The sequence below is a fragment of the Phyllobates terribilis genome, unplaced genomic scaffold (genome assembly GCF_046119375.1).
Source record: "Phyllobates terribilis strain yellow unplaced genomic scaffold, ASM4611937v1 Scaffold_25__1_contigs__length_18738178, whole genome shotgun sequence".
NCBI lineage: Eukaryota > Metazoa > Chordata > Amphibia > Anura > Dendrobatidae > Phyllobates > Phyllobates terribilis.
Window position 1 is genome coordinate 6,297,665 of NW_027362785.1, and position 23,581 is coordinate 6,321,245.

The window sequence follows — 23,581 nt, forward strand, 5'->3', positions numbered from 1 at the left end:
CCTGTGCATAATGTCACTGGTGATCACTGTATTACCTGTACACTGACACTATATACTGAGCTCCTGTGTATAATGTCACTGGTGATCACTGTATTACCTGTACACTGACACTATATACAGAGCTCCTGTGTATAATGTCACTGGTGATCCCTGTATTACCTGTACACTGACACTATATACAGAGCTCCTGTGTATAATGTCACTGGTGATCCCTGTATTACCTGTACACTGACACTATATACAGAGCTCCTGTGTATAATGTCACTGGTGATCACTGTATTACCTGTACCCTGTATACTATATGCAGAGCTCCTGTGTATAATGGCACTTATGGTAATATCAGCATTGGGTTGTTTTTACTAATGATCAGTATTTTAGTATTCAGTCACTATGTGATGGCAACATGTGGTCTGGTCATGGTGTGACGGTATTTGTCCCTTGCATGTGGTATTATTCGGTCACTATGTGGTGGTAATATGTGGTACGGTCATGGTGTGATGGTATTTGTTCCTTGTATGTGGTATTATTTGTCATTTTAAAAATGCATGTGACACTTAAAGAAAAATAAATAGTACAGTAGGGCCCGGCCAGAAGAGTCTCCTTGTCGTGGTGATGGCGGCTTATGTGTGAAGAGTATACAGGTAATACAGTGACATTATACGCAGGAGCACTGTATATAGTGTATAGTGTACAGGTAATATAGTGATCACTAGTGACATTATACACAGGAGCTCTGTATATAGTGTATAGTGTACAGGTAATATAGTGATCACCAGTGATATTATACACAGGAGCTCTGTATATAGTGTATAGTGTACAGGTAATATAGTGATCACCAGTGACATTATACGCAGGAGCTCTGTGTATAGTGTACAGGTAATACAGTGATCACCAGTGACATTATACGCAGGAACACTGTATATAGTGTATAGTGTGCAGGTAATATAGTGATCACCAGTGACATTATACACAGGAGCACTGTATATAGTGTATAGTGTGCAGGTAATACAGTGATCACCAGTGACATTATAAGCAGGAGCACTGTATATAGTGTATAGTGTACAGGTAATACAGTGATCACCAGTGACATTATACGCAGGAGCTCTGTATATAGTGTCAGTGTACAGGTAATACAGTGATCACCAGTGACATTATACGCAGGAGCTCTGTATATAGTGTCAGTGTACAGGTAATACAGTGATCACCAGTGACATTATACGCAGGAGCACTGTATATAGTGTATAGTGTACAGGTAATACAGTGATCACCAGTGACATTATACGCAGGAGCACTGTATATAGTGTATAGTGTACAGGTAATACAGTGATCACCAGTGACATTATAAGCAGGAGCTCTGTATATAGTGTCAGTGTACACTATATACTATGTCGCCGATGGTGACCAGCAGGGGGCGCCAGTACCTCACACTGTAATAGCTGAAAGTGACCAGCAGAGGGCGCCGGTACTACACACTGTAGAAGCAGATGGGTGACCAGCAGAGGGCGACAGTACCGCACTGTAACATTGATAGTATTGGATGATACTAGTAGTAGTGCTGATACTAACACATTTTCAGTGGGGGATGATGGTGGTAGTAGTGCTGATACTCAGACACACAATGATTTTTGTAGAAAAAGGATTTGCTTTTATTTAATAAAAAGAAGACATTCCTGATATAAACTACAGAGAGTCGGGTAGAGGGTAGTAGTCATCATCCGCTACAGGATGAAGTGTAAACTGTTCCTACAGAGATGGAATCCTGGAGCTACAGGTGTGGAGCGCCCCCAGGGGCCACCGCTGGAGATGACGGGTGTGAGGACACAGGTTGGTCTCCTTTGCCAGCAGTCGATATCCCTGGATTCGCAGCCCCCCGCCAGGGTCTAAGCCCTCCTAGGATCTCGGCCCCCCGTTGAGGTGTCGGCCCCCCGCTGCCTAGGTCTTGATGCAGCTCTTGACCAGGTGCTTGGCGAAGCTCCGGCTCGTGTAGCATTTCCCGCAGTCGGGGCAGTAGCGCATCTTCTCGTGCTTCACCAGGTCCTTGCGGGTGTCCAGCATCTTCTTGCATTTCCGGCACTGGTGGGGGGTGACGCCCGTGTGCTTCCGCTGGTGGATGACCAGGCTGCACTTGTGGCCGAACGACTGGCCGCAGTGGTCGCAGGAGAAGGGTCTCTCCCCGGTGTGCGCCCTCATGTGGATGATGAACTGGGACTTGTAGTTGTACTGGATGCCGCAGATGTCGCAGCAGTAGCGCAGTTTGCTGTGTTTCTTGGACCGATGCTCCTCGAGCTCGGAGGCCGAGTCAAAGAGGCGGCCGCAGTCTTCACAGTCGAGCTCCTCCTGCGGCCGCTCCCGGTGCGTCTTCTCGTGCTCCTCCAGAGCAGCCTCCTCGGGGAAGCAGTCGTCGCAGGTGTCGCACCAGTGCAGCTCCTCGTACTGCTCCTCTCTGCATTTCCTTTTCTTCTTCGTCTCGGTCACGGCCTCCATTCCTTCGCTGGGGATGACGAACATGAGGCTGGCCGTGTCCGCCGCGCTCCGCATCAGCAGCGGCTTCTGGAAGGACGGGCTGCGCTTTTTTTTCCTACCTTTTCTGGATTTTTTTGCGGACCACGACGGGGGATTGCCGGAGCCGTTCTGTGAGGCCCAAATAACGGAGCTCCGAGAATGGTCAGCGCCTGGAAGAGAAAAGGAGCAAAGCTTAGGAGCAGGCGTCCCCGGGGTGCTGGACGGGATCTGTCTCCTTCCCCCTCTGGCAGCTGATTGTTTCCTCCATTATTACCCTCACAGGGGTCCTCCTACTCATACTGCCATGTAGTGCTCGGGCTGGGAATTACCTCGCTGCATCCAGGTGACCGGGGCGATGCTCTGCAGGGAACACACTGCCTCCCTGCATCCAGGTGACCGGGGCGATGCTCTGCAGGGCACACACTGCCTCCCTGCATCCAGGTGACCAGGGCGATGCTCTGCAGGGAACACACTGCCTCCCTGCATCCAGGTGACCGGGGCGATGCTCTGCAGGGCACACACTGCCCCCCTGCATCCAGGTGACCGGGGCGATGGTCTGCAGGGCACACACTGCCTCCCTGCACCTAGGTGACCGGGGCGATGCTCTGCAGGGAACACACTGCCTCCCTGCATCCAGGTGACGCTCTGCAGGGCACACACTGCCTCCCTGCATCCAGGTAACTGGGGTGATGCTCTGCAGGGCACACACTGCCTCCCTGCACCCAGGTGACGCTCTGCAGGGCACACACTGCCTCCCTGCACCCAGGTGACGCTCTTCAGGGCACACACTGCCTCCCTGCATCCAGGTGACGCTCTGCAGGGCACACACTGCCTCCCTGCATTCAGGTGACGCTCTGCAGGGCACACACTGCCTCCCTGCATCCAGGTAACTGGGGTGATGCTCTGCAGGGCACACACTGCCTCCCTGCATCCAGGTGACGCTCTGCAGGGCACACACTGCCTCCCTGCATCCAGGTGACGCTCTGCAGGGCACACACTGCCTCCCTGCATCCAGGGCTCTGTCTAGTGTAGCTCCCTTTACTCTCAGGTTTGGGTGGGGTCCCAGAGGTCGGCCCCCCATCACTTCCCAGCATGGCAGCACTGTACGGACCCCGCAGTACCTGAGGACGGCTCCGCGCTGACGGCCACTCTGTTCTCCTCGTCGCTGCTCTCTTCCTTCACAATAACTGTAAGAAATCACCAGAGATGGCGCCGTCACCGAGGAGCGGGCGCTGTGACATCATCACCACTCGGGACGAGTGTCCGGGGTCCCAACAATGGCAGCGGGAGACCCAGTGTACGAGCCGCACTACTACTACCCCCACTATGGAGGACGATTACTCACTGTCCAGGGGGAGGTCCGTGTCATCCGGCATTTCTGGAAGGAAAGCAGAAAAGATTCCTTGTCATCCAGCAGCCGCATCCCTCTGGACTCCCCGGACTCTCAGACTGATGGCCTCCATGGTGAGATTCAACAGTCCTATAGTCAGGCACCTTGAGTCTGATAATCCGGCAGCTGCCATGATGGATTACCAGCCCAGCTCTGGGGTCTACACCGGAGGATCATGGTCGTCACTGGGGTCAGCAGGGGTCCCTGCCATCTCGGTGGTGGCAGACAGGGGGTGCTCCCTCATATTACAGGACCACCTACCTCTCTTCCTAGGACAGCTCTTCCTGCTCCTGACCCGGCGAGACGTCCCGGCGAGCGCTGCGGACCCCGAATCTGAGGTGTGAACGGACCCCGGGGCGGCTGGAAGATGAAAGGAGGATGAGGAGGGAAATCTGCAGCACGGGGTGCGGAGTGGACAGAGACCCCTCACCTGAGACCTCAGCCGAAGAAGCCGCCCCTCCGCTGTCACCGCCGTCTTCCAGCCCTGCAGGGGGCGCCGACTCTGTGGCCGACAACGGGGACATGACGATCACATCTACGGAGAACGGACGAAATCTAATCTCACATACACAAGTCCGATAATCCGGCAGCGGCAAAACTGGAGCGTCAGGAGGCAGTCGACAAAGCCATCAACTTCACAGGACAGCTGTCTCTGCGGCTAAAAGAGACTGTTCGAATATTCACATCCAATCCTAATCCTGATCTTAATCCTAATCCAGTGCCTCAGAATAATCCTGACCCTAATCCAGTGCCTCAGCCTAATCCTGATCCTAATCCAGTGCCTCAGCCTAATCCTAATCCTGTGCCTCAGCCTAGTCATGATCCTAATCCAGTGCATCAACTTAATCCTGACCCTAATCCAGTGCCTCAGCCTAATCCTGACCCTAATCCAGTGCCCGACCCTAACACCACCACTAGTACTGTGCCTCAGCCTAATCCTAATACTGTGCCTCAGCCTAATCCCAAGCCTACCCCTGTGCTCGACCCTAATACTGTGCCTCAGGCTAATCCTGACCCTATTCCTGATAATAATCCAATGTCTGACCTTAATCCCAACCCTAAGGCCTCCTAAACAGTACTGGTGATATCCGTGGTCCATATGTATGTGACATCCGCGTATCCGTGTGCCATCCATTTGACAAGTACAGGCGTCGGACAAAAAGCCATACAGTTCGCGCTGATCCCAGGCGCTGGCTGCTGAAGGCAGCTCCCATCATTGTCACTTGGTCTCCCTGAGATCAGCGCGACCAGGAGACAATGATGAGAGTTGTAGTCAGCACTTGCAGTGTACATTGTGTGTAAAATCAAGAATTAAATTTAAAAAAACAGCGTGGGCTCTCGCCCGCTGGGGGCTGAAATTACTAGCCAGGCAAAGGGGCCATTAGCCCAAAATGTTCCCTGGCTATTAATAACAGCTCACAGATGTTTGGTTAGTGTTTACTGGCTAGTTTACAGGGGAACCCCAGAAAAAAATTGATGTAGGGTCCCCCTATGAATTCTAACCAGCAAAGGCTAAACAGACAGCTGTGAGCTGATATTAATAGCCAGGGAAGGGGCCATGGATATTGGCCCCCTCTGAGGATAATAATATCAGCCCTCAGAGGCCCCAGAAATGGCGCATCAATAAGATGCGCCAAATCTGGTGCTTAGCCTCCGCTCTTCCCATTTGACATGGTGCAGTGGCAATTGGGGTAATAGGGTTGGGATTCATGTCAGCCTTGTATTGCCAGATGACATTAAGCCCAGGGGTTAGTAATGGAGAGGAGTCACCTACACAAATGCTTTTACACATTTATTGAAAAAAAAAACACAGTATATTCACCTTTACGCCTAATCCATTGAAGTCAATGTCACCTGTAAAAGACCAAAAATAATAAACAACCTTATTCTTCACCTGCCCGACGAGAAGATAATCCTCTGATGCCCATGTCCCCTGTAACAGATCAAAAATAATAAACAAAAATATTCCTCACCAGTCCGACGAGAAGCTAGCCCATACTGTCCCACACTGTAATCCATCTCTGCGTCATCTGGATGTCAAACTAAATGGTGGCAAGATGTGACCGTTCAGGCTGAAATAAATGAGAAACTGAGCTGCTGCAAGCGTAGCTTCAGTGACGAGTGGTGACGTCACTGTAGCTGCGGTTCCCACGGGCAGTTCACTGTGAGCGGCCCGATGAACTGCGGTGACCTCAATGAGATCACCGCTAGCACTGAGAAAAATTCTCACGGTGCTAGCTGTGATCTCAGTGAGGTCACCGCTGCCTGTGGGAACTACAGCTTCCATGACCAGCGGTAACCTCAATGACGTCACCGCAGGCCACCAAAGCTGTGCCCCAAGTGCAGCTCAGTGTCTCCTGGATTCATGACTGAGCAGTCGCATCTTGCAGTCATGAAATCCAGATGTCGCAGTGATGGATTACGACATGGGACTAGAGTTTTTCATATGGATAATCTCATCGGACAGGAGAGGAATATGGTTGTTTAATTATTTTTACTTTTTCCTTAATAAATGGTAAAAAGAGGGACAGGAAGTGAATATTATAATAACGGAGTCTGTGTCATTATTTCAAATAAAGGACTTTATTCTGGGTGTTTTTTTACTTACAATTTGATTATGGGGTTAGTAATCGGGGCGTCTTACCCCACTTGCCACCGCACCAGGGCAAGTAGGAAGAGAGGAGGCTAAGCGCCAGATATGGCGCATCTTATTGATGCGCCATTTCTGAGGCCAGCGAGGGCTGATATTATTAGCCTCAGAGGGGGTCAGTATCCATGGCCCCTTCCCTGGCTATTAATATCAGCTCACAGCTGTCTATTTAGCTTTTGCTGGTTAGAATTTATAGGGTGACCCTACGTCAATTTTTTTTCTGGGGTCCTCCGTAAATGTAATCAGTAAATGCTAATCAAACAACTTTGAGCTGTTATTAATAGCCAGGGAACATTTTAGGCTAATGGTCCCTTTCCCAGCTAGTAATATCAACCCCCAGCTGGCGGCTTTCCCTCTGCTGCTTATGAATAATCTGCGGGAGCCAAATCTGTTTTTTTTTTTTATTTAAGTCTTGATTTTACACACAATGTACACTGCGGGTGCTGTCTACAATTCCCAACATTGTCGCCTTGTTGCGCTGATCTCAGGGAAACCAAGCGACAATGATGAGAGCTGCCTTCAGCATCCGCACCTGGGATCAGAGCGAACTGTACGGCATTTTCACAGGCGCCGATTTGTATCACACTGATGAGGCGCGGATGTTATCAGTGTGTAATCAGTGTGCACGTGTCCGCGCTGTGCAAAAAAACCTGACACACGGTCCAACCTGACGTCAACACAACCATTGCATACAATGTGTGTGTATTTCTGTATTTGCAGTCCTTAAAAAAACGGAACGCATACGGACACAAAAAAATGGACATGTGAAGGGGGTCTAATACTGTGCCTCAGACTAAACCTAAGCATTACCCTGGGCATGACCCTAAGTCCAACACTAATACTGTGCCGCAACCTAAACCTGACCCTAATGCTGATACTAATCCTGTGCCGCAACCTAAACCTAACCCTAATGCTGATACTAATCCTGTGCCGCAACCTAAACCTGACCCTAATCCTGACACTAATCCTGAGCCGCAACCTAAACCTGACCCTAATCCTGATACTAGTCCTGTGCCGCAACCTAAACCTGACCCTAATCCTGATACTAGTCCTGTGCCGCAACCTAAACCTGACCCTAATCCTGACACTAATCCTGTGCCGCAACCTAAACCTGACCCTAATCCTGATACTAGTCCTGTGCCGCAACCTAAACCTGACCCTAATCCTGATACTAATCCTGTGCCGCAACCTAAACCTGACCCTAATCCTGATACTAATCCTGTGCCGCAACCTAAACCTGACCCTAATGCTGATACTAATCCTGAGCCGCAACCTAAACCTGACCCTAATGCTGATACTAATCCTGTGCCGCAACCTAAACCTGACCCTAATCCTGATACTAGTCCTGTGCCGCAACCTAAACCTGACCCTAATCCTGATACTAATCCTGTGCCGCAACCTAAACCTGACCCTAATCCTGATACCAGTCCTGTGCCGCAACCTAAACCTGACCCTAATCCTGATACTAATCCTGTGCCGCAACCTAAACCTGACCCTAATCCTGATACCAGTCCTGTGCCGCAACCTAAACCTGACCCTAATCCGTATACTAATCCTGTGCCGCAACCTAAACCTGACCCTAATCCTGATACTAATCCTGAGCCGCAACCTAAACCTGACCCTAATGCTGATACTAATCCTGAGCCGCAACCTAAACCTGACCCTAATGCTGATACTAATCCTGAGCCGCAACCTAAACCTGACCCTAATCCTGAAACTAATCCTGTGCCGCAACCTAAACCTGACCCTAATCCTGATACTAATCCTGAGCCGCAACCTAAACCTGACCCTAATGCTGATACTAATCCTGTGCCGCAACCTAAACCTGACCCTAATGCTGATACTAATCCTGAGCCGCAACCTAAACCTGACCCTAATGCTGATACTAATCCTGTGCCGCAACCTAAACCTGACCCTAATGCTGATACTAATCCTGAGCCGCAACCTAAACCTGACCCTAATGCTGATACTAATCCTGTGCCGCAACCTAAACCTGACCCTAATCCTGATCCACATCTGCTCCCAGGACTCACTGTGTACCAGCAGAGAACAGCCGGGGAAAACGTCTCCTACCTAGCCCCTCTGAGGAAGAGTCAGGGTCTGGCGTCACACTGCGGGGCGGTGGGGATGATGTCGGTGGCGGCGATGAATGAGGGGATGGAGCGGCCTGGATCACTTCACTGGTCACAGCTGATCAGTAACCACAGAGAAGACACAGGGGTCAGTACTGAGCGCAGCGACCGATGCTCCAGATCTACCTGTCAATCACTGACCTGACTGTGGAGATCCACAATCCTCTGTCCTGTCCGGGAGCGCAGGGTCATCAGCGGCCAGGTGATCACTGCTCCGGCACGGGTCCATCGTCAGGACTGAAAGACAGAAATGGAAACTGAGAGCAGCCACATCCACTACGGAGCTGAACCTCGGTGACCTTACCCCTAGGGGGCGATTACCGGGGAAAGAAAATGGAGTTCAAACAGTTAAATAAATCTGTATGTAGTGAGCTCCCCCTAGTGGTGACTGTATAAATCTGTATGTAGTGAGCTCCCCCTAGTGGTGACTGTATAAATCTGTATGTAGTGAGCTTCCTCTAGTGGTGGCTGTATAAATCTGTATGTAGTGAGCCCCCTCTAGTGGTGGCTGTATAAATCTGTATGTAGTGAGCTCCCTCTAGCGGTGGCTGTATAAATCTGTATGTAGTGAGCTTCCTCTAGTGGTGACTGTATAAATCTGTATGTACTGAGCTCCCACTAGTGGTGACTGTATAAATCTGTATGTAGTGAGCTCCCCCTAGTGGTGGCTGTATAAATCTGTATGTAGTGAGCTCCCTCTAGTGGTGGCTGTATAAATCTGTATGTAGTGAGCTCCCTCTAGTGGTGGCTGTATAAATCTGTATGTAGTGAGATCCGTAAGTGGTGACTGTATAAATCTGTATGTAGTGAGCTCCCTCTAGTGGTGGCTGTATAAATCTGTATGTAGTGAGCTCCCTCTAGTGGTGGCTGTATAAATCTGTATGTAGTGAGCTACCTCTAGTGGTGGCTGTATAAATCTGTATGTAGTGAGCTCCCTCTAGTGGTGACTGTATAAATCTGTATGTAGTGAGGTCCCCCTAGTGGTGGCTGTATAAATCTGTATATACTGAGCTCCCCCTAGTGGTGGCTGTATAAAACTGTATGTAGTGGGCTCCCTCTAGTGGTGGGTGTATAAATCTGTATGTAGTGAGCTCCCCCTAGTGGTGGCTGTATAAATCTGTATGTAGTGAGTTCCCTCTAGTGGTGACTGTATAAATCTGTATGTAGTGCGCTTCCTCTAGTGGTAGCTGTATAAATCTGTATGTAGTGAGCTCCCCCTAGTGATGGCTGTATAAATCTGTATGTAGTGAGCTCCCTCTAGTGGTGGCTGTATAAATCTGTATGTAGTGAGCTCCCCCTAGTGATGGCTGTATAAATCTGTATGTAGTGAGCTCCCTCTAGTGGTGGCTGTATAAATCTGTATGCAGTGAGCTCCCCCTAGTGGTGACTGTATAAATCTGTGTACCAGCAGAGAACAGCCGGGGAAAACGTCTCCTACCTAGCCCCTCTGAGGAAGAGTCAGGGTCTGGCGTCACACTGCGGGGCGGTGGGGATGATGTCGGTGGCGGCGATGTCTGAGGGGATGGAGCGGCCTGGATCACTTCACTGGTCACAGCTGATCAGTAACCACAGAGAAGACACAGGGGTCAGTACTGAGCGCAGCGACCGATGCTCCAGATCTACCTGTCAATCACTGACCTGACTGTGGAGATCCACAATCCTCTGTCCTGTCCGGGAGCGCAGGGTCATCAGCGGCCGGGTGATCACTGCTCCGGCACGGGTCCATCGTCAGGACTGAAAGACAGAAATGGAAACTGAGAGCAGCCACATCCACTACGGAGCTGAACCTCGGTGACCTTACCCCTAGGGGGCGATTACCGGGGAAAGAAAATGGAGTTCAAACAGTTAAATAAATCTGTATGTAGTGAGCTCCCCCTAGTGGTGACTGTATAAATCTGTATGTAGTGAGCTCCCCCTAGTGGTGACTGTATAAATCTGTATGTAGTGAGCTTCCTCTAGTGGTGGCTGTATAAATCTGTATGTAGTGAGCTCCCTCTAGTGGTGGCTGTATAAATCTGTATGTAGTGAGCTTCCTCTAGTGGTGACTGTATAAATCTGTATGTACTGAGCTCCCACTAGTGGTGACTGTATAAATCTGTATGTAGTGAGCTCCCCCTAGTGGTGGCTGTATAAATCTGTATGTAGTGAGCTCCCTCTAGTGGTGGCTGTATAAATCTGTATGTAGTGAGCTCCCTCTAGTGGTGGCTGTATAAATCTGTATGCAGTGAGATCCGTAAGTGGTGACTGTATAAATCTGTATGTAGTGAGCTCCCTCTAGTGGTGGCTGTATAAATCTGTATGTAGTGAGCTCCCTCTAGTGGTGGCTGTATAAATCTGTATGTAGTGAGCTACCTCTAGTGGTGGCTGTATAAATCTGTATGTAGTGAGCTCCCTCTAGTGGTGACTGTATAAATCTGTATGTAGTGAGGTCCCCCTAGTGGTGGCTGTATAAATCTGTATATACTGAGCTCCCCCTAGTGGTGGCTGTATAAAACTGTATGTAGTGGGCTCCCTCTAGTGGTGGGTGTATAAATCTGTATGTAGTGAGCTCCCCCTAGTGGTGGCTGTATAAATCTGTATGTAGTGAGTTCCCTCTAGTGGTGACTGTATAAATCTGTATGTAGTGCGCTTCCTCTAGTGGTAGCTGTATAAATCTGTATGTAGTGAGCTCCCCCTAGTGATGGCTGTATAAATCTGTATGTAGTGAGCTCCCTCTAGTGGTGGCTGTATAAATCTGTATGCAGTGAGCCCCCTCTAGTGGTGGCTGTATAAATCTGTATGTAGTGAGCTCCCTCTAGTGGTGGCTGTATAAATCTGTATGTAGTGAGCTCCCTCTAGTGGTGACTGTATAAATCTGTATGTAGTGAGCTCCCTCTAGTGGTGACTGTATAAATCTGTATGTAGTGAGCCCCCTCTAGTGGTGGCTGTATAAATCTGTATGTAGTGAGCTCCCTCTAGTGGTGGCGGTATAAATCTGTATGTAGTGAGCTCCCTCTAGTGGTGGCTGTATAAATCTGTATATACTGAGCTCCCCCTAGTGGTGGCTGTATAAAACTGTATGTAGTGGGCTCCCTCTAGTGGTGGGTGTATAAATCTGTATGTAGTGAGCTCCCCCTAGTGGTGGCTGTATAAATCTGTATGTAGTGAGTTCCCTCTAGTGGTGACTGTATAAATCTGTATGTAGTGCGCTTCCTCTAGTGGTAGCTGTATAAATCTGTATGTAGTGAGCTCCCCCTAGTGATGGCTGTATAAATCTGTATGTAGTGAGCTCCCTCTAGTGGTGGCTGTATAAATCTGTATGCAGTGAGCCCCCTCTAGTGGTGGCTGTATAAATCTGTATGTAGTGAGCTCCCTCTAGTGGTGGCTGTATAAATCTGTATGTAGTGAGCTCCCTCTAGTGGTGACTGTATAAATCTGTATGTAGTGAGCTCCCTCTAGTGGTGACTGTATAAATCTGTATGTAGTGAGCCCCCTCTAGTGGTGGCTGTATAAATCTGTATGTAGTGAGCTCCCTCTAGTGGTGGCGGTATAAATCTGTATGTAGTGAGCTCCCTCTAGTGGTGGCTGTATAAATCTGTATATACTGAGCTCCCCCTAGTGGTGGCTGTATAAAACTGTATGTAGTGAGCTCCCTCTAGTGGTGGGTGTATAAATCTGTATGTAGTGAGCTCCCCCTAGTGGTGGCTGTATAAATCTGTATGTAGTGAGTTCCCTCTAGTGGTGACTGTATAAATCTGTATGTAGTGCGCTTCCTCTAGTGGTAGCTGTATAAATCTGTATGTAGTGAGCCCCCTCTAGTGGTGGCTGTATAAATCTGTATATACTGGGCTCCCCCTAGTGGTGACTGTATAAATCTATATGTAGTGAGCTCCCTCTAGTGGTGGCTGTATAAATCTGTATGTAGTGAGCCCCCTCTAGTGGTGGCTGTATAAATCTGTATATACTGAGCTCCCCCTAGTGGTGGCTGTATAAATCTGTATATACTGAGCTCCCTCTAGTGGTGGCTGTATAAATCTGTATATACTGAGCTCCCCCTAGTGGTGGCTGTATAAATCTGTATGTAGTGAGCTCCCTCTAGTGGTGGCTGTATAAATCTGTATGTAGTGAGCTCCCTCTAGTGGTGGCTGTATAAATCTGTATGTAGTGAGCTCCCTCTAGTGGTGGCTGTATAAATCTGTATATACTGAGCTCCCCCTAGTGGTGGCTGTATAAATCTGTATATACTGAGCTCCCTCTAGTGGTGGCTGTATAAATCTGTATATACTGAGCTCCCCCTAGTGGTGGCTGTATAAATCTGTATGTAGTGAGCTCCCCCTAGTGATGGCTGTATAAATCTGTATGTAGTGAGCCCCCTCTAGTGGTGGCTGTATAAATCTGTATGCAGTGAGCTCCCCCTAGTGGTGGCTGTATAAATCAGTATGTAGTGAGCTCCCTCTAGTGGTGACTGTATAAATCTGTATGTAGTGAGCCCCCTCTAGTGGTGGCTGTATAAATCTGTATGTAGTGAGCTACCTCTAGTGGTGGCTGTATAAATCTGTATGTAGTGAGCTCCCTCTAGTGGTGACTGTATAAATCTGTATGTAGTGAGGTCCCCCTAGTGGTGGCTGTATAAATCTGTATATACTGAGCTCCCCCTAGTGGTGGCTGTATAAAACTGTATGTAGTGGGCTCCCTCTAGTGGTGGGTGTATAAATCTGTATGTAGTGAGCTCCCCCTAGTGGTGGCTGTATAAATCTGTATGTAGTGAGTTCCCTCTAGTGGTGACTGTATAAATCTGTATGTAGTGCGCTTCCTCTAGTGGTAGCTGTATAAATCTGTATGTAGTGAGCTCCCCCTAGTGATGGCTGTATAAATCTGTATGTAGTGAGCTCCCTCTAGTGGTGGCTGTATAAATCTGTATGCAGTGAGCCCCCTCTAGTGGTGGCTGTATAAATCTGTATGTAGTGAGCTCCCTCTAGTGGTGGCTGTATAAATCTGTATGTAGTGAGCTCCCTCTAGTGGTGACTGTATAAATCTGTATGTAGTGAGCTCCCTCTAGTGGTGGCTGTATAAATCTGTATGTAGTGAGTTCCCTCTAGTGGTGACTGTATAAATCTGTATGTAGTGCGCTTCCTCTAGTGGTAGCTGTATAAATCTGTATGTAGTGAGCTCCCCCTAGTGATGGCTGTATAAATCTGTATGTAGTGAGCTCCCTCTAGTGGTGGCTGTATAAATCTGTATGCAGTGAGCCCCCTCTAGTGGTGGCTGTATAAATCTGTATGTAGTGAGCTCCCTCTAGTGGTGGCTGTATAAATCTGTATGTAGTGAGCTCCCTCTAGTGGTGACTGTATAAATCTGTATGTAGTGAGCTCCCTCTAGTGGTGACTGTATAAATCTGTATGTAGTGAGCCCCCTCTAGTGGTGGCTGTATAAATCTGTATGTAGTGAGCTCCCTCTAGTGGTGGCGGTATAAATCTGTATGTAGTGAGCTCCCTCTAGTGGTGGCTGTATAAATCTGTATATACTGAGCTCCCCCTAGTGGTGGCTGTATAAAACTGTATGTAGTGGGCTCCCTCTAGTGGTGGGTGTATAAATCTGTATGTAGTGAGCTCCCCCTAGTGGTGGCTGTATAAATCTGTATGTAGTGAGTTCCCTCTAGTGGTGACTGTATAAATCTGTATGTAGTGCGCTTCCTCTAGTGGTAGCTGTATAAATCTGTATGTAGTGAGCTCCCCCTAGTGATGGCTGTATAAATCTGTATGTAGTGAGCTCCCTCTAGTGGTGGCTGTATAAATCTGTATGCAGTGAGCCCCCTCTAGTGGTGGCTGTATAAATCTGTATGTAGTGAGCTCCCTCTAGTGGTGGCTGTATAAATCTGTATGTAGTGAGCTCCCTCTAGTGGTGACTGTATAAATCTGTATGTAGTGAGCTCCCTCTAGTGGTGACTGTATAAATCTGTATGTAGTGAGCCCCCTCTAGTGGTGGCTGTATAAATCTGTATGTAGTGAGCTCCCTCTAGTGGTGGCGGTATAAATCTGTATGTAGTGAGCTCCCTCTAGTGGTGGCTGTATAAATCTGTATATACTGAGCTCCCCCTAGTGGTGGCTGTATAAAACTGTATGTAGTGAGCTCCCTCTAGTGGTGGGTGTATAAATCTGTATGTAGTGAGCTCCCCCTAGTGGTGGCTGTATAAATCTGTATGTAGTGAGTTCCCTCTAGTGGTGACTGTATAAATCTGTATGTAGTGCGCTTCCTCTAGTGGTAGCTGTATAAATCTGTATGTAGTGAGCCCCCTCTAGTGGTGGCTGTATAAATCTGTATATACTGGGCTCCCCCTAGTGGTGACTGTATAAATCTATATGTAGTGAGCTCCCTCTAGTGGTGGCTGTATAAATCTGTATGTAGTGAGCCCCCTCTAGTGGTGGCTGTATAAATCTGTATATACTGAGCTCCCCCTAGTGGTGGCTGTATAAATCTGTATATACTGAGCTCCCTCTAGTGGTGGCTGTATAAATCTGTATATACTGAGCTCCCCCTAGTGGTGGCTGTATAAATCTGTATGTAGTGAGCTCCCTCTAGTGGTGGCTGTATAAATCTGTATGTAGTGAGCTCCCTCTAGTGGTGGCTGTATAAATCTGTATGTAGTGAGCTCCCTCTAGTGGTGGCTGTATAAATCTGTATATACTGAGCTCCCCCTAGTGGTGGCTGTATAAATCTGTATATACTGAGCTCCCTCTAGTGGTGGCTGTATAAATCTGTATATACTGAGCTCCCCCTAGTGGTGGCTGTATAAATCTGTATGTAGTGAGCTCCCCCTAGTGATGGCTGTATAAATCTGTATGTAGTGAGCCCCCTCTAGTGGTGGCTGTATAAATCTGTATGCAGTGAGCTCCCCCTAGTGGTGGCTGTATAAATCAGTATGTAGTGAGCTCCCTCTAGTGGTGACTGTATAAATCTGTATGTAGTGAGCCCCCTCTAGTGGTGGCTGTATAAATCTGTATGTAGTGAGCTACCTCTAGTGGTGGCTGTATAAATCTGTATGTAGTGAGCTCCCTCTAGTGGTGACTGTATAAATCTGTATGTAGTGAGGTCCCCCTAGTGGTGGCTGTATAAATCTGTATATACTGAGCTCCCCCTAGTGGTGGCTGTATAAAACTGTATGTAGTGGGCTCCCTCTAGTGGTGGGTGTATAAATCTGTATGTAGTGAGCTCCCCCTAGTGGTGGCTGTATAAATCTGTATGTAGTGAGTTCCCTCTAGTGGTGACTGTATAAATCTGTATGTAGTGCGCTTCCTCTAGTGGTAGCTGTATAAATCTGTATGTAGTGAGCTCCCCCTAGTGATGGCTGTATAAATCTGTATGTAGTGAGCTCCCTCTAGTGGTGGCTGTATAAATCTGTATGCAGTGAGCCCCCTCTAGTGGTGGCTGTATAAATCTGTATGTAGTGAGCTCCCTCTAGTGGTGGCTGTATAAATCTGTATGTAGTGAGCTCCCTCTAGTGGTGACTGTATAAATCTGTATGTAGTGAGCTCCCTCTAGTGGTGACTGTATAAATCTGTATGTAGTGAGCCCCCTCTAGTGGTGGCTGTATAAATCTGTATGTAGTGAGCTCCCTCTAGTGGTGGCGGTATAAATCTGTATGTAGTGAGCTCCCTCTAGTGGTGGCTGTATGAATCTGTATATACTGAGCTCCCCCTAGTGGTGGCTGTATAAAACTGTATGTAGTGGGCTCCCTCTAGTGGTGGGTGTATAAATCTGTATGTAGTGAGCTCCCCCTAGTGGTGGCTGTATAAATCTGTATGTAGTGAGTTCCCTCTAGTGGTGACTGTATAAATCTGTATGTAGTGCGCTTCCTCTAGTGGTAGCTGTATAAATCTGTATGTAGTGAGCTCCCCCTAGTGATGGCTGTATAAATCTGTATGTAGTGAGCTCCCTCTAGTGGTGGCTGTATAAATCTGTATGCAGTGAGCCCCCTCTAGTGGTGGCTGTATAAATCTGTATGTAGTGAGCTCCCTCTAGTGGTGGCTGTATAAATCTGTATGTAGTGAGCTCCCTCTAGTGGTGACTGTATAAATCTGAATGTAGTGAGCTCCCTCTAGTGGTGACTGTATAAATCTGTATGTAGTGAGCCCCCTCTAGTGGTGGCTGTATAAATCTGCATGTAGTGAGCTCCCTCTAGTGGTGGCGGTATAAATCTGTATGTAGTGAGCTCCCTCTAGTGGTGGCTGTATAAATCTGTATATACTGAGCTTCCCCTAGTGGTGGCTGTATAAATCTGTATATACTGAGCTCCCTCTAGTGGTGGCTGTATAAATCTGTATATACTGAGCTCCCCCTAGTGGTGGCTGTATAAATCTGTATGTAGTGAGCTCCCCCTAGTGATGGCTGTATAAATCTGTATGTAGTGAGCCCCCTCTAGTGGTGGCTGTATAAATCTGTATGCAGTGAGCTCCCCCTAGTGGTGGCTGTATAAATCAGTATGTAGTGAGCTCCCTCTAGTGGTGACTGTATAAATCTGTATGTAGTGAGCCCCCTCTAGTGGTGGCTGTATAAATCTGTATGTAGTGAGCTCCCTCTAGTGGTGGCGGTATAAATCTGTATGTAGTGAGCTCCCTCTAGTGGTGGCTGTAAAAATCTGTATATACTGAGCTCCCCCTAGTGGTGGCTGTATAAAACTGTATGTAGTGAGCTCCCTCTAGTGGTGGGTGTATAAATCTGTATGTAGTGAGCTCCCCCTAGTGGTGGCTGTATAAATCTGTATGTAGTGAGTTCCCTCTAGTGGTGACTGTATAAATCTGTATGCAGTGCGCTTCCTCTAGTGGTAGCTGTATAAATCTGTATGTAGTGAGCCCCCTCTAGTGGTGGCTGTATAAATCTGTATATACTGGGCTCCCCCTAGTGGTGACTGTATAAATCTATATGTAGTGAGCTCCCTCTAGTGGTGGCTGTATAAATCTGTATGTAGTGAGCCCCCTCTAGTGGTGGCTGTATAAATCTGTATATACTGAGCTCCCCCTAGTGGTGGCTGTATAAATCTGTATATACTGAGCTCCCTCTAGTGGTGGCTGTATAAATCTGTATATACTGAGCTCCCCCTAGTGGTGGCTGTATAAATCTGTATGTAGTGAGCTCCCTCTAGTGGTGGCTGTATAAATCTGTATGTAGTGAGCTCCCTCTAGTGGTGGGTGTATAAGTCTGTATGTAGTGAGCTCCCTCTAGTGGTGGCTGTATAAATCTGTATGTAGTGAGCTCCCTCTAGTGGTGGCTGTATAAATCTGTATATACTGAGCTCCCCCTAGTGGTGGCTGTATAAATCTGTATATACTGAGCTCCCTCTAGCGGTGGCTGTATAAATCTGTATATACTGAGCTCCCCCTAGTGGTGGCTGTATAAATCTGTATGTAGTGAGCTCCCCCTAGTGATGGCTGTATAAATCTGTATGTAGTGAGCCCCCTCTAGTGGTGGCTGTATAAATCTGTATGCAGTGAGCTCCCCCTAGTGGTGGCTGTATAAATCAGTATGTAGTGAGCTCCCTCTAGTGGTGACTGTATAAATCTGTATATACCGAGCTCCCCCTAGTGGTGGCTGTATAAAACTGTATGTAGTGAGCTCCCTCTAGTGGTGACTGTATAAATCTGTATGTAGTGAACTCCCTCTAGTGGTGGCTGTATAAATCAGTATGTAGTGAGCTCCCCCTAGTGGTGACTGTATAAATCTGTATGTAGTGAACTCCCTCTAGTGGTGACTGTATAAATCTGTATGTAGTGAGCTCCCTCTAGTGGTAGCTGTATAAATCTGTATGTAGTGAGCTCCCTCTAGTGGTGACTGTATAAATCTGTATGTAGTGAGCCCCCTCTAGTGGTGGCTGTATAAATCTGTATGTAGTGAACTCCCTCTAGTGGTGGCTGTATAAATCAGTAGGTAGTGAGCTCCCCCTAGTGGTGACTGTATAAATCTGTATGTAGTGAGCTCCCTCTAGTGGTGACTGTATAAATCTGTATGTAGTGAGCTCCCTCTAGTGGTAGCTGTATAAATCTGTATGTAGTGAGCTCCCTCTAGTGGTGACTGTATAAATCTGTATGTAGTGAGCCCCCTCTAGTGGTGGCTGTATAAATCTGTATGTAGTGAACTCCCTCTAGTGGTGGCTGTATAAATCAGTATGTAGTGAGCTCCCCCTAGTGGTGACTGTATAAATCTGTATGTAGTGAGCACCCTCTAGTGGTGACTGTATAAATCTGTATGTAGTGAGCTCCCTCTAGTGGTAGCTGTATAAATCTGTATGTAGTGAGCTCCCTCTAGTGGTGACTGTATAAATCTGTATGTAGTGAGCCCCCTCTAGTGGTGGCTGTATAAATCTGTATGCAGTGAGCTCCCCCTAGTGGTGACTGTATAAATCTGTGTACCAGCAGAGAACAGCCGGGGAAAACGTCTCCTACCTAGCCCCTCTGAGGAAGAGTCAGGGTCTGGCGTCACACTGCGGGGCGGTGGGGATGATGTCGGTGGCGGCGATGAATGAGGGGATGGAGCGGCCTGGATCACTTCACTGGTCACAGCTGATCAGTAACCACAGAGAAGACACAGGGGTCAGTACTGAGCGCAGCGACCGATGCTCCAGATCTACCTGTCAATCACTGACCTGACTGTGGAGATCCACAATCCTCTGTCCTGTCCGGGAGCGCAGGGTCATCAGCGGCCAGGTGATCACTGCTCCGGCACGGGTCCATCGTCAGGACTGAAAGACAGAAATGGAAACTGAGAGCAGCCACATCCACTACGGAGCTGAACCTCGGTGACCTTACCCCTAGGGGGCGATTACCGGGGAAAGAAAATGGAGTTCAAACAGTTAAATAAATCTGTATGTAGTGAGCTCCCCCTAGTGGTGACTGTATAAATCTGTATGTAGTGAGCTCCCCCTAGTGGTGACTGTATAAATCTGTATGTAGTGAGCTCCCCCTAGTGGTGACTGTATAAATCTGTATGTAGTGAGCTTCCTCTAGTGGTGGCTGTATAAATCTGTATGTAGTGAGCTTCCTCTAGTGGTGGCTGTATAAATCTGTATGTAGTGAGCTCCCCCTAGTGGTAGCTGTATAAATCTGTATGTAGTGAGCTCTCCCTAGTGGTGACTGTATAAATCTGTATGTAGTGAGCTCCCCCTAGTGGTGACTGTATAAATCTGTATGTAGTGAGCTCCCTCTAGTGGTGACTGTATAAATCTGTATGTAGTGAGGCCCCCTAGTGGTGGCTGTATAAATCTGTATATACTGAGCTCCCCCTAGTGGTGGCTGTATAAAACTGTATGTAGTGAGCTCCCTCTAGTGGTGGGTGTATAAATCTGTATGTAGTGAGCTCCCCCTAGTGGTGGCTGTATAAATCTGTATGTAGTGAGTTCCCTCTAGTGGTGACTGTATAAATCTGTATGTAGTGCGCTTCCTCTAGTGGTAGCTGTATAAATCTGTATGTAGTGAGCTCCCCCTAGTGGTGACTGTATAAATCTGTATGTAGTGAGCTCCCTCTAGTGGTGGGTGTATAAATCTGCATGTAGTGAGCTCCCCCTAGTGGTGGCTGTATAAATCTGTACGTAGTGAGCCCCCTCTAGTGGTGGCTGTATAAATCTGTACGTAGTGAGCTCCCTCTAGTGGTGGCTGTATAAATCTGTACGTAGTGAGCTCCCTCTAGTGGTGACTGCATAAATCTGTATGTAGTGAGCTCCCTCTAGTGGTGACTGTATAAATCTGTACGTTGTGAGCCCCCTCTAGTGGTGGCTGTATAAATCTGTACGTAGTGAGCCCCCTCTAGTGGTGGCTGTATAAATCTGTACGTAGTGAGCTCCCCCTAGTGGTGACTGTATAAATCTGTATGTAGTGAGCTCTCCCTAGTGGTGGCTGTATAAATCTATATGTAGTGAGCTCCCTCTAGTGGTGGCTGTATAAATCTGTATGTAGTGAGCTCCCTCTAGTGGTGGCTGTATAAATCTGTATGTAGTGACCTCCCTCTAGTGGTGGCTGTATAAATCTGTATGTAGTGACCTCCCTCTAGTGGTGGCTGTATAAATCTGTATGTAGTGAGCTCCCTCTAGTGATGGCTGTATAAATCTGTATGTAGTGAGCTCCCTCTAGTGGTGGCTGTATAAATCTGTATGTAGTGAGCTCCCTCTAGTGGTGACTGTATAAATCTGTATGTAGTGACCTCCCTCTAGTGGTGGCTGTATAAATCTGTATGTAGTGAGCTCCCTCTAGTGATGGCTGTATAAATCTGTATGTAGTGAGCTCCCTCTAGTGGTGGCTGTATAAATCTGTATGTAGTGAGCTCCCTCTAGTGGTGACTGTATAAATCTGTATGTAGTGACCTCCCCCTAGTGGTGGCTGTATAAATCTGTATGTAGTGAGCTCCCCCTAGTGGTGACTGTATAAATCTGTATGTAGTGAGCTCCCCCTAGTGGTGACTGTATAAATCTGTATGTAGTGATCTCCCTCTAGTGGTGACTGTATAAATCTGTATGTAGTGAGCTCCCCCTAGTGGTGACTGTATAAATCTGTATGTAGTGAGCTCCCCCTAGTGGTGACTGTATAAATCTGTATGTAGTGATCTCCCTCTAGTGGTGACTGTATAAATCTGTATGTAGTGAGCTCCCTATAGTGGTGACAGTATAAATCTGTATGTAGTGAGCCCCCTCTAGTGGTGGCTGTATAAATCTGTATGTAGTGAGCTCCCCCTAGTGGTGACTGTATAAATCTGTATGTAGTGAGCTCCCCCTAGTGGTGACTGTATAAATCTGTATGTAGTGATCTCCCTCTAGTGGTGACTGTATAAATCTGTATGTAGTGAGCTCCCCCTAGTGGAGACTGTATAAATCTGTATGTAGTGAGCTCCCCCTAGTGGTGACTGTATAAATCTGTATGTAGTGATCTCCCTCTAGTGGTGACTGTATAAATCTGTATGTAGTGAGCTCCCTATAGTGGTGACAGTATAAATCTGTATGTAGTGAGCCCCCTCTAGTGGTCACTGTATAAATCTGTATGTAGTGAGCCCCCTCTAGTGGTCACTGTATAAATCTGTACGTAGTGAGCCCCCTCTAGTGGTGGCTGTATAAATCTGTACGAAGTGAGCTCCCCCTAGTGGTGACTGTATAAATCTGTATGTAGTGAGCTCCTCCTAGTGGTGACTGTATAAATCTGTATGTAGTGAGCTCCTCCTAGTGGCGACTGTATAAATCTGTATGTAGTGCGCTCCTTCTAGTGGCGGCTGTATAAATCTGTATGTAGTGAGCTCCTCCTAGTGGTGACTGTATAAATCTGTATGTAGTGCGCTCCTTCTAGTGGTGGCTGTATAAATCTGTATGTAGTGAGCTCCTCCTAGTGGTGACTGTATAAATCTGTATGTAGTGAGCTCCTCCTAGTGGTGGCTGTATAAATCTGTATGTAGTGAGCTCCTCCTAGTGGTGACTGTATAAATCTGTATGTAGTGCGCTCCCTCTAGTGGTGGCTGTATAAATCTGTACGTAGTGAGTTCCCTCTAGTGGTGACTGTATAAATTTGTATGTAGTGAGCTCCCTCTAGTGGTGACTGTATAAATCTGTATGTAGTGAGCTCCCCCTAGTGGTGGCTGTATAAATCTGTACGTTGTGAGCCCCCTCTAGTGGTGGCTGTATAAATCTGTACGTAGTGAGCCCCCTCTAGTGGTGGCTGTATAAATCTGTACGTAGTGAGCTCCCTCTAGTGGTGACTGTATAAATCTGTATGTAGTGAGCTCCCTCTAGTGGTGACTGTATAAATCTGTACGTTGTGAGCCCCCTCTAGTGGTGGCTGTATAAATCTGTACGTAGTGAGCCCCCTCTAGTGGTGGCTGTATAAATCTGTACGTAGTGAGCTCCCCCTAGTGGTGACTGTATAAATCTGTATGTAGTGAGCTCTCCCTAGTGGTGGCTGTATAAATCTGTATGTAGTGAGCTCCCTCTAGTGGTGGCTGTATAAATCTGTATGTAGTGACCTCCCTCTAGTGGTGGCTGTATAAATCTGTATGTAGTGAGCTCCCTCTAGTGGTGGCTGTATAAATCTGTATGTAGTGAGCTCCCTCTAGTGGTGGCTGTATAAATCTGTATGTAGTGAGCTCCCTGTAGTGGTGACTGTATAAATCTGTATGTAGTGAGCTCCCTCTAGTGGTGGCTGTATAAATCTGTATGTAGTGAGCTCCCTCTAGTGGTGACTGTATAAATCTGTATGTAGTGACCTCCCCCTAGTGGTGGCTGTATAAATCTGTATGTAGTGAGCTCCCCCTAGTGGTGACTGTATAAATCTGTATGTAGTGAGCTCCCCCTAGTGGTGACTGTATAAATCTGTATGTAGTGATCTCCCTCTAGTGGTGACTGTATAAATCTGTATGTAGTGATCTCCCTCTAGTGGTGACTGTATAAATCTGTATGTAGTGAGCTCCCCCTAGTGGTGACTGTATAAATCTGTATGTAGTGAGCTCCCCCTAGTGGTGACTGTATAAATCTGTATGTAGTGATCTCCCTCCAGTGGTGACTGTATAAATCTGTATGTAGTGAGCTCCCCCTAGTGGAGACTGTATAAATCTGTATGTAGTGAGCTCCCCCTAGTGGAGACTGTATAAATCTGTATGTAGTGAGCTCCCCCTAGTGGTGACTGTATAAATCTGTATGTAGTGAGCTCCTCCTAGTGGTGACTGTATAAATCTGTATGTAGTGAGCTCCCTCTAGTGGTGGCTGTACAAATCTGTATGTAGTGAGCTCTCCCTCTAGTGGTGACTGTATAAATCTGTATGTAGTGAGCTCCCTATAGTGGTGACAGTATAAATCTGTATGTAGTGTGCACCCTCTAGTGGTGGCTGTATAAATCTGTATGTAGTGAGCTCCCCCTAGTGGTGACTGTATAAATCTGTATGTAGTGAGCTCCTCCTAGTGGTGACTGT

At 47.6% G+C, this 23,581-nt stretch overlaps 1 protein-coding gene across 3 annotated transcripts in view; it reads right to left on the bottom strand.

Annotated features, from left to right (window-relative positions):
- Nucleotides 1-1,622: 1,622 nt before the first annotated feature.
- LOC141176422 (uncharacterized) overlaps nucleotides 1,623-23,581 on the bottom strand; it is a 214,349-nt gene continuing 192,390 nt past the window's right edge. Inside the window, exons 3-13 of one of the 3 annotated variants that reach the window (XM_073660405.1) lie at nucleotides 19,290-19,385; nucleotides 19,090-19,206; nucleotides 10,313-10,408; nucleotides 10,113-10,229; nucleotides 8,816-8,911; nucleotides 8,616-8,732; nucleotides 4,323-4,427; nucleotides 4,154-4,252; nucleotides 3,848-3,880; nucleotides 3,624-3,689; nucleotides 1,623-2,672 (exon numbers count right to left, since the gene is read on the bottom strand). In XM_073660405.1, the coding sequence (XP_073516506.1) occupies nucleotides 1,933-2,672; nucleotides 3,624-3,689; nucleotides 3,848-3,880; nucleotides 4,154-4,252; nucleotides 4,323-4,427; nucleotides 8,616-8,732; nucleotides 8,816-8,911; nucleotides 10,113-10,229; nucleotides 10,313-10,408; nucleotides 19,090-19,206; nucleotides 19,290-19,385 (1,682 nt within the window). In that variant the 3' untranslated portion in view covers nucleotides 1,623-1,932. The remainder of the gene's footprint in view (nucleotides 2,673-3,623; nucleotides 3,690-3,847; nucleotides 3,881-4,153; nucleotides 4,253-4,322; nucleotides 4,428-8,615; nucleotides 8,733-8,815; nucleotides 8,912-10,112; nucleotides 10,230-10,312; nucleotides 10,409-19,089; nucleotides 19,207-19,289; nucleotides 19,386-23,581) is intronic. The other 2 variants (XM_073660406.1, XM_073660407.1) reach the window with 2 other exon arrangements.